Raw genomic sequence first — 16285 nt, 5'->3', positions numbered from 1 at the left:
TTCGATCCATAAAGTATTTTTTATACATCAAATACACTAATTTATCTTATTTCTCATTTTTATATCTATGTCCTCTTTCAAAATAAGCTTTCTTTGCATATGATATTAAGTTTTTAAACAAATTGTCTTATAATTTGTGGATAAAAAAAATCTTAAATGTATTGAATCTTATTTGTTCGTATCAAAATAAGGAAAAAAAAATTCATGGAAGTTACTTTATATTGCAACCCAAAAAAAAAAAAGATTAATTTTGACTAAAAACTCTTTTTTTTTTTAATGACTAAAAGCTCACGTAAGTCCAACAAATCACTTGCATGATATTTTTGAAACTTTAATACAATTTATATTTCATCTTATCTTTGGAATTTATAACTTTTTTTAAAAGAAATTTTAAATTGGATTTGCATATTGTGAATACCAATATCTAGATATTTGCATTAGCAGATTCAGATGCGGATCATAAAATGATTGATCCGATTTTTACAGGTCGGATTGGCATTTTGTTTCATGGGTCAGACACCCCTGAAGAGGAGGAATTATTTCGATGTCAGAAAAAAAAATAAAAATAAAGAGAGACAAAAGCTGGTAAACAAAATTAGGCTTTCTTGCTCCTTTGCTTGTGCATGATCTTAAACATCTCCAATCCATGGTAAGTTTTTTCTTGCATTATGATAAAACAACAGATTCATCTGCTGGGTACTCTTGTGCCATCTGGACATTGATAATAATCAAATTTGCAAAAGAACAAAAGGATGAGAGAAAAAAATAAGATCGAATAGCAGACTTATCACAAAATGACATGCAGAAAAATTTGTTAACCTGTAAGCATAAATGTAGAAGATAGAATATTCTATTATGAAATTTGTCAGAACTCTCTATTCTTGACATCTGCGAGTCCTTTGAATTTACTTCAATTGACAATTGGCTTTCACTAAACAAGACGGAAGCAAGGATTCATTGTCAAATTCGGTTATGAATGATACTTGAAGAAAGAAAGAAAGCATAATTAGCTCACATTGGATTAATCTTCAATGTACTGATGGCATATGCACTTTCATCATTAGATGCACGACCTATAATCTAATTTGAGTTTAAAATCTAAATTTTGCAGCGTATGCGCTGTCAATATATTTAAGATTAATTCTTTGAAGTTTACGAGATCAAATCCCCATTCATTCTAAGGTAAGTTATCAAAGCTCTTGAAAATTGAGTAAAATGAGTTGAGATGGATCTTGATGAGTAATTAGTACTACAATTTAAAGAAATGTCCCAATATTTGCTGATCAGGTAATGTAACCTTCAGAAGGGACTTCAAAGTTAAATTCTATGAACAAATAAGAGATTGCCCTTGCCATCTTTCTCAAGGGATTTCAAGATTCAAGTGGTGTAAACTTGAGTTGGAGCTAGATATTGACATGCAATATGCACTCAGTATTAACTCATTAATTAAGAGAGTTTTCTTGTTATCAATCTAGAAACTATGAAGCTTTTTGCAACTATTTTACAGTAAATAAAGCAAAAGGTCACATTAACCTGTAATTTTTTAGTTATTTGTTTCTTAATCTTCACCAATCATTGCTTTAGCTATTTAAAATCTTCAGTTTTGAAGACTGCTATAAGCAGATGTATAAAGCATAAATTTACACAAGTAACACAACAGAATTCTTGTTGGGAGTTGGAGTATGAATTGAAAAAGAATATACTACCAAGATTGTATCGACAGGAATTAATGATGGTGCTAATATCCAAATACTACAAGCCAAAACCGTACAAGGATGCCTTGCATTTTATAAATCAAGAAAGTATATAAAATTAGGAGAAATGGAAGTAACTATGCGATTCCCAGAAAAAATAATAATTATGTTTCCTAGTTACTTCATTCCCCAATGCGGGCCGGCTGAATAAAATCTTTAATGCCGATTCTTGAAGCAAATGTTGAAACTCTTATTCCATTGGTTTAAAGCTTCATTGCCAATGAAGAAAACCCCCGCCTTCCACCAAAAATTACTGATTCAAGTTTAGGAGATGCACAGATATTTTAGTGCTGTAATGAAATAGTATGATTTAGAGCCGACTTTTGTTACATTTTAGGCATTCCCTCGAAGAACAGTGTACTTTTTTTTGGCCAAAAATGTGGTGTGATGTGATGTATGATTAATAGAGTAGTATGGCAATTTTCTTAGCCTCCCTGATTTTCATATATGAGATGTTTTAAAAGTCTTTTTATGTTCATTGTTTTATTTGTCAGCTTCTCTCAGATTGTGGAGTTCATTCATAGCATTCGAGCAATGCTAAAAGTAAGATTGGATTGATAACTCAAGAAACAAGTCTTGAGTACTTTCCAGATGATGAGCTACTCACCAATATGCTTAATCATCTTGTCAAGTGTTTTCCATTTCAAGGAAAAAGAGAAACATATGTAAATTCTGCAAATACAAACTAAAAAGGTGAGACTAAATTTTCTTTGTCCAGATTGCAAGTATTAGGCCTTCAAAATTACTGTTACTAATGCTATCATCATACTCATTTTTTTTTTCATCATAATGATCATTAATTAACGTCATAATGAGAATCATTCTAATTATTCGTGGCATTGTTACTATTGTTATCATACTTTAGGGCATCAACAAATGAGGAGTGGACAGAAAAGTGAATAAAAAAGAAGGAAAAAACAGAGAAATAAAGAAAGTACAAAGAAGCATGCAAATTGTAAAACTCATCAGCCAATAGAAATAGAACCATCATTCTTTTCTACTATTTCATAAAGCCCTATTTAATTGCAGGATTCACAAACCTCGAGTCGCAAAAATTTATATATAATAAATTAATCACGAACCCTGATTCTAGAAGGTAGCAAAGTACAAAGTATATAAACCTCCAAGACATTAGGAAGGTGTACAAAACAGACTTTAATTGCATTTTGTTCTAGTTGCTCTATGTATTTTAATAGAGAAAATCGTTTAAATATTATTTTTGGCATTAAAGTATTTGACAAACTTTATTGTGTTTAACGAACAAGAAAAATTGGGAGTTTGTATCTTGCTATATAAACCAGCCCTGGTGGTTAAATGGTTCTTTCAAGGTCCTCACAAATTATCATTAAAAAAAAAAAAAGGAAAAGAAAAAGATGGCCCCTGGTGTTTTGGACCCTGCTGAATCATATAATGATGAGTGCAATTTTGAGGTGTCTGATGCAGGATTTTTTGATCCAGGTTTCAGAACATCATTTTCTCCAATGTGCCAGCCTTTTCTGGGAATGTTGGAAAATGCATCCTTTCTCTGGATTCCTACATTGTCTGATGAAACTGGGGACCAGAAGAGGCTGAAGAGAACTGTTAACTGTACTGATTCTACTGATAACAGTTCTATCAGTTACTCCCGCTCCGGCAGCTTTTCGAGCTCTGGAAGTGGAGGCATTTATCGTACGAGTAGTACCAACAGTGTTAACAGCCTCGGGAGGCATCATTTTCGCGATCACATTTGGACTTACACTCAAAGGTACCTTGCTGCAGAGGCTGTTGAAGAGGCCATCAGTGGTTCTGATCAGGATGCTGGAAATGAAGATCAAGACGATAACGGAGATGGGATGAAATTAGTCCAACTCCTCATTTCTTGTGCTGAAGCTGTAGCTTGCAGGGACAAGACTCATGCCTCTGTCCTATTATCTGAACTTCGAGCCAAAGCATTGGTTTTTGGATCTTCCTTCCAGCGTGTGGCCTCCTGTTTCGTGCAGGGACTGGCTGACCGGCTGGCATTGGTTCAACCACTGGGGACAGTGGGCTATGTTGTACCAAAGATGAATATCATGGATGTTAATTCGGATAAAAGGGAAGAGGCTTTATGCCTTGTTTATGAAACTTGCCCGTACATACGGTTTGGCCACTATGTTGCGAATTCTTCCATATTGGAAGCCTTTGAGGGAGAGTGTTTAGTCCACGTGGTGGACTTGGGGATGACCCTTGGTTTGCCTCATGGCCACCAATGGCGTAGGCTGATCCAGAGCCTCGCCGATCGTGGTGGCCAACCTCCTCGACGCCTTAGGATCACTGCAGTTGGCCTGTCCGTGGAACGTTTCCAGGTCATAGGAGATGAGCTTGAGGCCTATGCACGCAGTCTTGGAATAAATTTGGAGTTTTCAGTGGTGGAAAGCAACTTGGAAAACCTGAAGCCTCAAGATATTAAGGTGCTTGATGGTGAAGTCCTTGTGGTTAATAGCATCCTTCAGCTGCATTGTGTGGTGAAAGAGAGTAGAGGGGCTCTCAACTCAGTATTGCAGATAATTCATGAACTTTCACCAAAGGTTTTGGTTCTTGTTGAACAGGACTCGAGTCACAATGGACCATTTTTTCTTGGGAGGTTTATGGAAGCACTGCATTACTACTCTGCAATTTTTGACTCCCTCGACGCATTGCTGCCTAAATATGACACTAGGCGTGCTAAGATGGAGCAGTTCTACTTCGCGGAGGAAATCAAGAACATTGTGAGCTGTGAGGGGCCTGCTAGGCTGGAAAGGCATGAAAGGGTGGATCAGTGGAGGAGGAGGATGAGCCGCGCCGGATTTCAGGCTGCGCCAATCAAGATGATAGCACATGCTAAGCAATGGTTGGCAAAGACTAATTCCTGTGAAGGTTATACCATTGTGGAAGAGAAGGGCTGCTTGGTTCTTGGCTGGAAATCAAAGCCCATCATTGCAACTTCATGCTGGAAATGCTGAATTATGGCTTCCCAAGTCAACATATTCCACTTAACCACTCATGAAGATTGCATTCAAGTTGCTATGCCAAAATAAAGCAATCCAGCTGGTTAGTGGGAATTGGGAGCTTTTCTAATAAAAGCAGTGAGTGATCATCTGCAACAAGATTCAGTGATTACAGTCACTGAATTTGGAGTGAAAATAAGCCTTCTGAATAGTGTGTGACCTTAATATTATCCCATACCAAAAAAAAAAAAAGAAAGAAAGGGACAACTAGTGTGACCTGTTGAGGTGATGAAAAGATGAAATAAACTAGTATTGGTGGTTTGAACTGCTTACTGACTGAGTTTTGATGTACAGATGGGGCATTTCTGATTCATTGATGGCCAAAATGGCCCTGGCTAATTGTAGTTTATTTTTTCGTTTAGCCATGTCAATTTTATTAACATGTCAGACATGGCTGCAACAACAACTTGCTCTAGTAAAGATGTGCTTCACTATTCTCTCCATCTCAAAGTAAATGTCCTACTTTTGACATGAAACAAGAGGTTCTAAGAACAAATTACAGAACTATTAAAAAGGCAAGGTGAAGGAAATAATAGTACAAGAAACCAAGATTAAACTGCAAATAGAAGTACCAGCAAATAATTTAACACCAGGTAGCATATTATCAGTTGGAGACCAACTAGGAGTTTGGAAGGGGCCGAAGAAAATACTCCTAGTCTGGAAAGCTCAACAAATGAAGTGGGTGTTTTGGTAAAATGACCTGGGTGGGGGTATGTGTAAAATTGCCAAAAAAATTTGGACCATTTCTCGATTTGTGCGTGTCATCCTTGCGCAGGGGCCATGCTAATCTTCTCTGTATCGTTCCAATTTTATCGGATGTCCCCGAAGGGACGGGCTCTTGCTGGAGGACAAAATTAGATAAAGGTGGAAATTAGTTACTTTCTCGTCGATGTGGGATCTTATGGGAAGTCTCGTTGTCAGCACACCACCGCTGGTGGACTTGGGAAATATATTACTGCCACTCAGTTTTGGAGGCCATCTTCATTTAATAAATCAAGAAAAAACATCAAATTTGTGAAGCCCACGTTTTAGATGTGCATCAAATGCATTCCATATATAGAAGCAAAAAAAAGAGAAGGGATTAAAGCATGATGAAACCAGTTGAAATTTTTTCAACAAAAGTTGTCATTCGAAAAATCATTATGCTACAACACATATAACTGTTGTCCAGCTTAATTGAGACAATTGGTTTCGAGCTAGATCCTTGAGTTTTTATTATCCACTATCAGTGTAGTGAATTTTTTATAGTAATAGGTGTAGATATATGTCATCTATGCTTAACGTGAATTTTAAATTTGAAATTAGATTATCTGACAATGTATCTATATCTGTTCGTGTATACACTAACAGTGCATAAAAAATTTACTCTGTTATTATTACTTTTGTGTTCTATTGACAACATGAACTGTGCATCACTTTGTCTTCTAAGTTATTACATGAAATAGTTAAACATGAACATCCCCCACTCCCACAAAAGGAAAAAGAAAAAACAAACTACTTCTTGACTATCCAAGACGAGAGAATCTAAAATATCGAACTAGAATAAGATCAAACAGGAACATATTGCAGTGGTCGGGTGAAGTTTCTCAAATGTAACAGGTCCAAATGATCTTCTGCGATGGATGCTTGATAGAAGTAGTTGATTCTTCCAACAAACAGCCATCTTTCTTCTTTCTTTTTCAGTCTGACTAGGCAAATCTAGCATATGATCCACTGCTGGTGAAAAACACAGCCTCGAACCAATTATTCAGTAGATTCTCTACTCTGGCCTATTGCATATTCATGCAATGTAATGCAAAAGAAAATATTAGATGAAGCATTTTCAAGTATTTGCTAAATTTCTTCGCATGTCATTGAGCGTCTTTTTGGCAACTCTTGGTATGCCTAACTTAATAGAACTATGATTGTTAATCAATTTTCATCGACCATGGGGTTTGTGTGGATAAGTCACTATGAGGTGAAAATTTTGTAACTACGTGATCAACGCATTTTGGAACCACCTCTTTATCTTTCACAAATTACTGCTATTTTAACATTCATTTTACATTCTATTATTCTCTAAAAAGAGAAAGTCAATATACTTTTTTAGGTGACTAATTTAGTGATCAAAATTCAAATATTTGCACTATGGCAAAATTGAATGAGGTACCTCAACTATCTTTCCATTTCCAAATATCCGTAAAATCAACTTATTTTAAACAATCTTGAATGTATTCATTATGAGAAATTCTTGATACTAATATTTGGCATCACAAAGTCATAATTTGAATCGTCATTTTATCCGAAACGAAGATTAGAGTAAATGGCACAAATTGTCATCAAACTATTTCGGATTCTCTCCTTTGGTCACTATATTTAAATGGGAATTCAACTAATTAAAACATACATTTTATGACCAAAAAGTGTATATTTTCATTAGTTGAGTGACTAAAAATGTAAGAATTTACTAGTTATGGCGACAAAAAGATTTTACTTTTTTATTAGTTAAATGATCATTTTTGGTTAGAGTAACCAAAACCAAAAAGCCTAATAATTTAGTAACTGTTTGTGCCATTGCCCTAAACATTAGTATAAGATATCTTACTTTTTAATGGATCAACTACCTAAATAAAGAGCTCCATTGGTAACATTTGGATGAAAATTCCCCTCTCCACCTATCACTCGTACAATAATACATGACCATTGACTTGCTACTTTTTTTTTGTTTTTTTATCTTTGGGTAATAATTGACTTGCCATTTTGCTAGAGACAATTTGAACCCCAAGAATACCTAAAATAGAAAGAGGAAAAAAAAAGAAAAGAAAAGAGAAAGAGTACCAACTGATAATAGGGATGATTTCAGAAACCTCCCTTGAGGTTTCTAACAATTTCACTTGCCGCCCTTGAGATTTGCAAAATAACACTAACCTTTCTTATAGTGTCTTATCAGAGCAAAATTACTCATGTGCCCTAAGATATTATGTCTTATTGGAAACTAACATCTAGCAATTAAGTAATTAGGGAACTAATTAATTGTTAGTAACTAAATAACGAAAATAGCTATTAGAAAACTTTTTAATGATGAACAATAACTTGCAATTACAAAATATTGCCAATTGATGTATCAAATATTTGTTCACTCTCAGAGATTGATACACCAAATAACAATTTGTTTGGATGTTTTGTACTCTTAAAAATTTTCATAGTTGCCTTGCGATTGTACTTGCAATATTTGTTCTTGATGCTAAAGTATGCAAGTGAATTTTATGATTTCCTCTTGTAGTTTGATAGGGCAATAGTTTCTGCACCTATGCTTCACCTTCAACTTGCGAAATCTACGCAAAATCACTATTTTTCTGCCCCAAATTTTGCTACTTGAAGTGAAAATGAGATCCATGTTAATGTTTCTTGTTGCCTTTATATGCAAAATGGTAAAGACCTTAAAAAAATAGCCGTTATAATCCAATGCACTAGTCGTTGATTTAACTTTGTAGAGAAAGTTTACTTATTTTTGTTTCTTTGTTATTTGCATTTACCTTCCTTCACTTTTATTAATATATTTTTTATTCCTTTACAATACAACTTGTATACAAACATAAAGGGCATTTGTGGAATAAGAGTTTTACCTCTTTTTTCAAAGTACTTTTTTAATGATATTTTTTCTGATTTGGACTGATTTTGTTATCAAAATCTTAACTTCAGAGGGGCCTAGTGTAATTTTACAAACCTCAAATGAGGTCAATGAAGTTGTTAGAAACCTCAAGGGAGGATTTTGAAATCATCCCTTGATAATATGATAAAAAAAATATTGGCTATGCTCCCAAGGGAATATTTGCAATTGCATCTTTCTCCAATTCAATTTTATACGCTGCTGCCTCAGGACAGGGAAACAGATGATGGAGACTTTGGCTGTAGCGTTGGGAGGAGCCATCCCCAGCCCTCGTGTTGCATGCTTCCTACCTTCTTCTTCTTCTTCTTCGGTCAGCTCATTAACGGCTAGAAATTCAGTCAGTTTATCCTACTCAGCCTCCAATCTCACCCTCCACCGGAATCTAGCAGCATTTCAGCCACCATCCCATCTATTCTCATGCCCCAAATCTTCTCCCCATGCGCCCAAAAACTCACGCAAAACCCACGTTTTCCTTCCTCACTTAGTTGCTTCCCTGGTACTACAATTATTTGAAGTTTTCTGTATACCTTTAAGACAAGAAGTATTTCGAGTAATATGGGGATCCCAGTTGAGAAATTTTTACAATTTTTACCTTGATTTTGGGTGCAGGAAGTCGAGCAGACTTATATTATGGTTAAGCCAGATGGTGTTCAACGTGGTCTTGTAAGCTTCTTGTTGTATCTTTCATTATAAAGTTTACTTCTTGATTATTAGTTTTATCACGATCTTTTGATTTGGGAAAATTTGGGCTGAATTTAGGTTGGGGAGATAATTTCAAGATTTGAGAAAAAAGGGTTTAAGCTAACAGGGTTGAAGCTTTTTCAATGCCCCAAGGAATTGGCTGAGGTTTGCTTTCTGAAGCTTTACATGTGTCAAGAAAGGCCGACTTAGGATCTGCCCTTTTGGTTTGACTTTTGAATTTCTCCTTTTTGTCCTTTTTGGGCAGCAGCCTGTAACAAATGAAGTGTAATTGGCCTAATCTGAGACCAATTTTGATAGTAGATTCCAGCTTGACTGTTCTTCGGATTTTAATTTTAAAACTAAGCAGTTTGTGTTCTTTGTTTTATGAACTTTTATGATGATATAGGAGCATTATAAGGAGCTGCAGTCGAAGCCATTCTTCCCCAAATTAATCAATTACATTACTTCTGGTCCTGTTGTTTGTATGGTATGTCCTTGTTTTAGCCTTCATCCTCTTAAACAACTTGTTAAATTTGCAGATAAATAAATCTAGAAATCATGGGATTCTATGAACATTTTTAAAAAATGTTATATTGTTGGCTAGGCATGGGAGGGTGTTGGTGTGGTTGCATCTGCTCGTAAACTGATAGGAGCTACAAATCCTCTTCAAGCTGAACCAGGCACAATCAGAGGGGATCTGGCTGTACAAACAGGAAGGTTAGGTCCTAGTTTTTTCTATCTTTAATCTGATAAGCTTGGAACTTGATGTCGAATAGATATGGACTCTTTTTTTTTTTTTTTGGGTTCTCTAAGCAACAATCTCCAATACTAATATTTGGCGATCTTTGTGGACAGGAATGTGGTTCATGGTAGTGATAGCCCTGAGAATGGCAAGCGTGAAATAGGTAACGCTATGCAGTTTTGATGCATTGATGTGATTTGCTTAGATGATTCTGATATTTCTTACATAATTTATCATTTGATAAAAGGAAATTCATTAAAGTTGGATATAGGATAAAGTAAATTTGTATGAGTTTGATAATTTGGATAAATCAAAGTCCTCCAAGGATGCTATTCTCTATATGGCTTGAAGTTGGTCTTATGTGTTTGTACTTCCTATTTGAATTTCAATTTATGGAAATCTTGACATTTATCATCTCATTTTAATAATCTATTTTGGTGCAAATGCGATGTCAGTCTGTCTTTGTGCATGTACATTCACATGGCAAGCCCATTTAATGTCAGAGAACCTTAATACATCACAATGCATAGGCTGCTCTAGGCTATCCCATCCCTCATTCTCCAATGTTGTTTACAAATGCACAACTCTTGATAGAAACTGCTGGCATTTTGCATCTGACAAATTTGTGTCTGACAAGTTCATAAATGTATAGGTTAGAGAGCAGACTAGTTTAAGTTGTCTCATATGGCATGGTAACCAGAATGTTGATTTTTGGTAATGAAATTGTAAGGATGGACATAGGATGAATGGTTTGCTGTTTGAGCTCTATTTTTTTTTCATCTGAAATGGTACTTGCCTTGAAAGAAGTCCCTATACGAATATGGACCAACTTGAAGAACATAACTTGTGTTCAGTAGTGATTCCCTCACTATTCATCTTGTTTGTCCCTCCTGCAGGTCTGTGGTTCAAAGAAGGCGAAATATGTGAATGGATACCAGTTCAAGAACCATGGGTGATTGAATGATATTTAGTCACATTGTCACGAGTTATTTTTGTTTTGGGAGGTTACTCCAACAGGCAACAGCCACCTCTAGAAGGCAGATTAATTGAGTTTTCTACCTCTATTGTTGCAGCGATTCCACGCATAATTTTGCATATTAACTCCACATATTTTTATGTATCAGTGAAATGAGAACAGAAAGAAATAAAAAGATACATTTCTTTTTATCAAGTTTTTCAGTATTGCTTCAATTCCTTTTAGATAGAATGTGCAGGGTCCTGCTATGAAAATGGCAACCCTCAGCAAAGCCCAAAAGATGAACATTTGGTCTGTATAGAGGCATGCAAGCAGAGCACCTACCGCGAGATCTGTATGCCATGTATGCAGAGTATAGACTGCAAACTCCATTGTACATCCAAATTCATTCTGCACTGTGTTCATAATGCCTGACAAGTTTTTTTTTTTTGGGGCCAGTCAAGGATTTAAGATAAAAGCTGAATAGTGCAAATCTGTCAAGCGTAGATAAGGATTCCCTTGTGATGATACTTAATTAATTACATTGTTCCCAGAATAGTTTGCTCTTTTTGCTCGATACAATATAACCACTAAGTTCAGTACAAATTGTTGCTGGTGTCATCCAAGCTGTGATCCAAAGGCTTAGGTGGCCAAGGTTATTCTTGGGCAGAGCTCAGAAAGAAGGATATATACGATGCCTTTGATGATTGTATGGACATCTGGTATGAACAATCACTGCATAACTGTATTGCTCCTTGCACGCTTGTACCTGCTGCTCAGGGCAAAAGTTATGCTCAAAGAGAGACATTCAATAATTTATTAAGCCAAATTAAAATGCTATAATCTATAATTGGCACAAATAGTTCATCTCGAATTACAAGTCTAAAACTAGGGAGTAAATGCTATTATTAGTTTACAGATTTAAGACACGGTCGAGTACAAGAAATGAAGTTGTCACACCAAAGAGAAAAGAGAAATAAATCAAATAATCAAAAGACAGGAATAACACGGTATTCTGCCTGGTTATCCATTAGGTGAAATACATACGACAGGTAATATGACATACAACAAGAATAATCTTCATTTCAGCAGTTACAAAGGGCTGCTCCATCTCAGATATCCTCTTTAGCCTGTTTAAGCATTTTACAGCTCTTTCTCAGGATAAGTGCAGCAGCTGGCCAAAAGCCAAATGGGGAATCTTATGGTTCAAACTCTTGAGAGCATCATTCTCCAGAAGCCTTGCTGAAATCCTTGATGCAACAAATTAAAGTCATTTGTTTAAAAAATAGGAACTACATTATTTATCACCTGCCAATGAAAGTAATACAACATTGTAAAATTAGGTTGCAGTTATGTTTTATTCTTTCTTGCTATTGAATCATCCCAGAATGAAAGCATTCCTCAGGCAAGTGCTGTCTGTGGCTGCTCGTGAATTGAGAAATGCTGTCAGTGGAAGAAGCACAAGCAGAAGAGCATACGTTCTCTAACGTCATGGCATCCTCTTCCGATGAGTTAGGAGCATTTTTAGGACTCTTATATTTAGAAAACAGGAAAAGAACGGACAAATTTTTGGCCCTTCGTGTCGTTGAGCTCCTAGGTATATGTTGATCTGCATTGGGCAGAGGAGATAAATCAGTGGAAGAACAATCATCACCAATTGTTGCAGGAGGATCACTTGCTGTGCTGCAACTGACATCCAGGCAAGAGGGTTCGGCTGGGGGCAGGCTTTGACAACGTAGAGAGCCTTCTCTGAGCTTCATAAGAGTGCTCTCTGAAATAAAGGGAAACCAAGAAGTCGAATCGTCATCCATCATTTATCATTGTGATACATTAATGCTATTCTGCAGAGAAAATTATCATACATATATCCTATGAAAAAGGAAAAGGGGAAAAAATAGAAAAAAAAAAAAATCTGTCAAACTGTAGTCTCATTCATGCCCTATAGTAGTCAGTAGTCATTTTAGCTTCAATTCTTTCTATCTGCCCAGAACTTTCTCTTTATTTCTTTTTCATTCTTGATAACTGCTGATTCTAAACAAGGGTTCTCTTTTTAGTGTGAAAATTATGCCTAACGCCTCTCCAGTCTTCATTCTACCACAAGCAAATGGAACTTAAGGACAGCCCTTTTCATAACAACGTTCAATATACGAAGAAACAGATCAACTGCACAAGGTTATGATTTGTACAGTTTGCACATCTAATTGTACCTCACTACTATTAAAAGTAAAGTGATCAAAAAATTAAAACTTGTTTACCATTTTCTTATCCCAGCATACCATTCCTACTTAATTCAGCAGACCCATAAAAAGACTTAAAAAGAATCAAGCAATCGAATGGTTGCAGTAATACTAGAAACATAATTAAAGAAAGAAACAAAGGAGGAGGAGGAGAAAGTGGGATATTTACCATAGATGGAGAGAGGGTCGTCTTTGATCAATTTGGGAGATGGCCTTTCCTCCATCTCTAATAGTTCCAGAGAGCTAATTGAAGCTCTTCTAATTCTCCCCAACATCTCTGATTTCTTCTGCCCCAAACCCTCCCCCCTCTCTCTCTCTCCTCTCTCCTCCCTCCTCCCTCCTCCCAGTCTATTTTTTCTTTTGATTTTATTTTGACTTTTTTGGCGCGGAAGATGATAGCTAATCAGGGCGGGAAGATAATTGGGCTTGGGTTGGGTTGGGCTGAGCTATTCAAGTCCACTTGAGCTTTTTTTTAATTGGGTTAGACGTTAATGGTTCTGTTTGGATTGAGACTTTTTTATCAAAAAAAAAAAAAAAAATTGCATTGTAGACTCGTTTTTCGATCACTTTTTTTTTTTTCTCTAATGATCTTTTAATTTGACATACATCACATATGAAAAAGTGTTACATTTTTATTTTAAAAAAAAAAAATTCCACAAAATCTTCAATCCGAACAGACCCAATGATATATTAGTTTCACTTTTTAAATCACATCTTTCAAAGATTATTTCTAAGCAAAGCTTTTGAGAGTAGCAAAATAGTTGCGTATTGTTCATTTCCATATAACAAAAAGATAATGAAAATGTTGTTAACTAAATACGAATTTTCACTCTTAATAAATTTGCTTCACCAAATGCAACTAAAATCTAAAGTAATAGTGACGATAGGTTTGATGAAGACGGGTCATTTTTTAAAAAAAATGGACTTATTTCACATGGAATTTACACGAAACTATATGCTTTGTAACAGACTACTTTGGAATAGGACTTCGAAAATATCTGAACAAAACTGTAATTGCTAAGCAGTAATAAGAGAGCTCATCTTGAATCCAAAACCAAATGTTCAATGAATCAATAGGGCTTATCAAATAGACATTTTTTGCAACAAAAGTAGAATTCACTTATGGAGCTGGTTTTAGTTGTGAGATGTGGTGCATTAAACAACGGACTAGCCGAATACACAAATTTGGACTTTAAAACATAAATAGCAGTGTAAATGAATCCAATCAATTCGAACACCTTAAGTGTTCAAACTTGTTTGATTATTTTAACGAGTATAAAATTTTGTTCAAACTTCTTATTTATTTGTCAGACCGAATTTGAATGAACTTTTTATTTTTTTTTCAGATTTGAAAGTTATCGAATATAAAATGTTGTTCAATTTTAGCTTGATCAGTTTGTGAATCAAACTCGAATGAATTATTACCTAACCAAATTTGATTCGAATATCGAATATGTTGATTCATCTTTCCGCGCAAAATGTAAACGGATAAAAAGAAAAGAAAAGAAAAGTCAATGCTACATCAATAAAGAGCATCAAAAAATTGAGAACACTGTAACGTGATGACAGCTGAAATCTTTTGTTAGATCAATCAAATCTTCAACCAATAAATACAACGATTCAAGCAAACGACAATAGACCTTTATTCAAAGAACATACGTAAATAGTTACGCATGGGAGTAGTTTAGGTGTCGATTTCGGGCTTACCATACCCCAACGCCCAATATCTATATGCCTTTCCCTAGCATTAATCAAAGGTAAAAATCGCAAATATGTCTTGGTAAAACTAGGAGTAAGTACAAAACTCAGATGAAATTCAAAAATGAAAAAGTATTAAACTCAGGGGAATGATTATATGATATGTGTAGATGCTTGTGGACTATCTCCTTAAAACCTTTCAAACATGCAAAACTATAAAAAAAAAAAATCTATTTTACAAAGACATGAAAAATGCTTATAACCAAGATTGATCTGCTAATTGAGAATATTTGTTTTATTCATTCTTTTCGTGAAAACATGTATTGTGTATTGGTATATGTATGTATGTATGTATGTATGGTTCTCTTCTCAAATTGTAATCATTTTAAAGATGACAAATGTTTAAGCACTAATTGTATATGGTAGGCATTTTTTATAATAAATAGGAGATTTTGAACTCATGAACTTCTACTTACAATTCCTCCAATCATACCATCCGATCTAACCCTCACTCCCCTCCTCACACCTTTTTCTACCCTCAATTGTCAGGTTAAGGATTCGAATTGTGAACCTAATAGCAACTTTTGCTTTAATAAACAACTCTATCCATCCTTGTTCAAAATGCAGTGTTCAATTAACGATTGGTAATGCAATCCATAATATTGCAAAATTTGCTCAAGTGGCTATTTGTTGCTCTGACAATATTGCCATTTTTTGGGGGGATATTGTACTACAATCATTTTGCTGCTTTTCACATTTACAAACAAACTTAACAAGCGTTTGAGTCCTGATTCTCCTAATCTACATTTTTGGGTAAACAGGCTTCCCTATCATGTAGGCAAAGCCGCATAGCCAGCTTCGTGAAGTCAATCAGAATTTGAGGTAATTTTTTTTTTATTATCACTTGGAGTAAATCTGAAGGTGACAACCACTAGATTTCTACTTTCGACAGAGGTGATGAAACTAGGCAATTTTTTTTAATCAATCTCAGATTAATGTCAGGCTTAGTACCAGAGATACTTAATTTAATTTTATTGACTTTTTCAGATTTATGAGCGAGTTTGGTGATGGTATAAGGATAATGACAAATAATATAGCACAAAGATTAACAAGGTCTCCGACATGTCACGTTTGTATGTTGAAACCTATGATTCATTTCTTGCATGAAAAGATGTTCTACTTACCTCCCGTGATTTCATTAGGTTTTTAGATGTTTTATGGATGAGCTAATTTATTGCATTTGTTGTCATGATAAGTTTGGTAAGCCACCAGAAAATTTACAAACATCTTTCTCTATCACATTATATCAGTAATCAAGGTGCAAATTTAGAACTAGGACAGCATACTTCTAGTTAATTACCCTCCTAAATAGGCTTTTGAAATGGAATTGAATATATATGAAAACAAACTCAACAAATAAATATATGAGGAAATAAAGGTCCTGCTTCGATTGCTGTTTTTAGGATTGCTTGCAGAAAAATTTTATTGTGACACTTTGAAAATATGTACGTCAGATTTGAAAATATGTACGTCAGATAAAAAGGTGATTAGATAAAATGTTAAA

General features: G+C 35.1%; 3 protein-coding genes and 1 non-coding gene across 4 annotated transcripts; 2 read left to right on the top strand and 2 right to left on the bottom strand.

Annotated features, from left to right (window-relative positions):
• The first annotated feature begins 3127 nt into the window (after positions 1-3127).
• LOC113769002 (DELLA protein RGL1-like) lies at positions 3128-4714 on the top strand. Its single transcript, XM_027313494.1, has one exon. It carries the CDS (start codon positions 3128-3130, stop codon positions 4712-4714), a length of 1587 nt encoding a protein of 528 aa, XP_027169295.1.
• Positions 4715-5488: 774 nt separating this feature from the next.
• On the bottom strand, positions 5489-5591 carry LOC113769681. Its single transcript, XR_003468230.1, has one exon. It is a non-coding gene; the product is annotated as a U6 spliceosomal RNA (small nuclear RNA).
• A 2984-nt stretch (positions 5592-8575) lies between these two features.
• LOC113768010 (nucleoside diphosphate kinase 2, chloroplastic) lies at positions 8576-11002 on the top strand. The gene is made up of 7 exons (XM_027312222.1): positions 8576-8904; positions 9018-9071; positions 9168-9254; positions 9496-9576; positions 9694-9806; positions 9945-9994; positions 10728-11002. The coding sequence occupies exons 1-7, from the start codon at positions 8632-8634 to the stop codon at positions 10793-10795; spliced, it is 726 nt and encodes a 241-aa protein (XP_027168023.1). The 5' UTR covers positions 8576-8631; the 3' UTR covers positions 10796-11002.
• A 787-nt stretch (positions 11003-11789) lies between these two features.
• LOC113768672 lies at positions 11790-13325 on the bottom strand. Its single transcript, XM_027313124.1, has 2 exons — positions 13193-13325; positions 11790-12557 (listed from the first exon to the last, which is right to left on the bottom strand). Exons 1-2 carry the CDS (start codon positions 13296-13298, stop codon positions 12157-12159), a joined length of 507 nt encoding a protein of 168 aa, XP_027168925.1. The 5' UTR covers positions 13299-13325; the 3' UTR covers positions 11790-12156.
• Positions 13326-16285: the final 2960 nt, after the last annotated feature.

The sequence above is a fragment of the Coffea eugenioides genome, chromosome 4 (genome assembly GCF_003713205.1).
Source record: "Coffea eugenioides isolate CCC68of chromosome 4, Ceug_1.0, whole genome shotgun sequence".
Lineage (NCBI taxonomy): Eukaryota > Viridiplantae > Streptophyta > Magnoliopsida > Gentianales > Rubiaceae > Coffea > Coffea eugenioides.
Note: the sequence above shows the minus strand (reverse complement) of the source record. Positions and strands in the feature narration are given on the sequence as shown.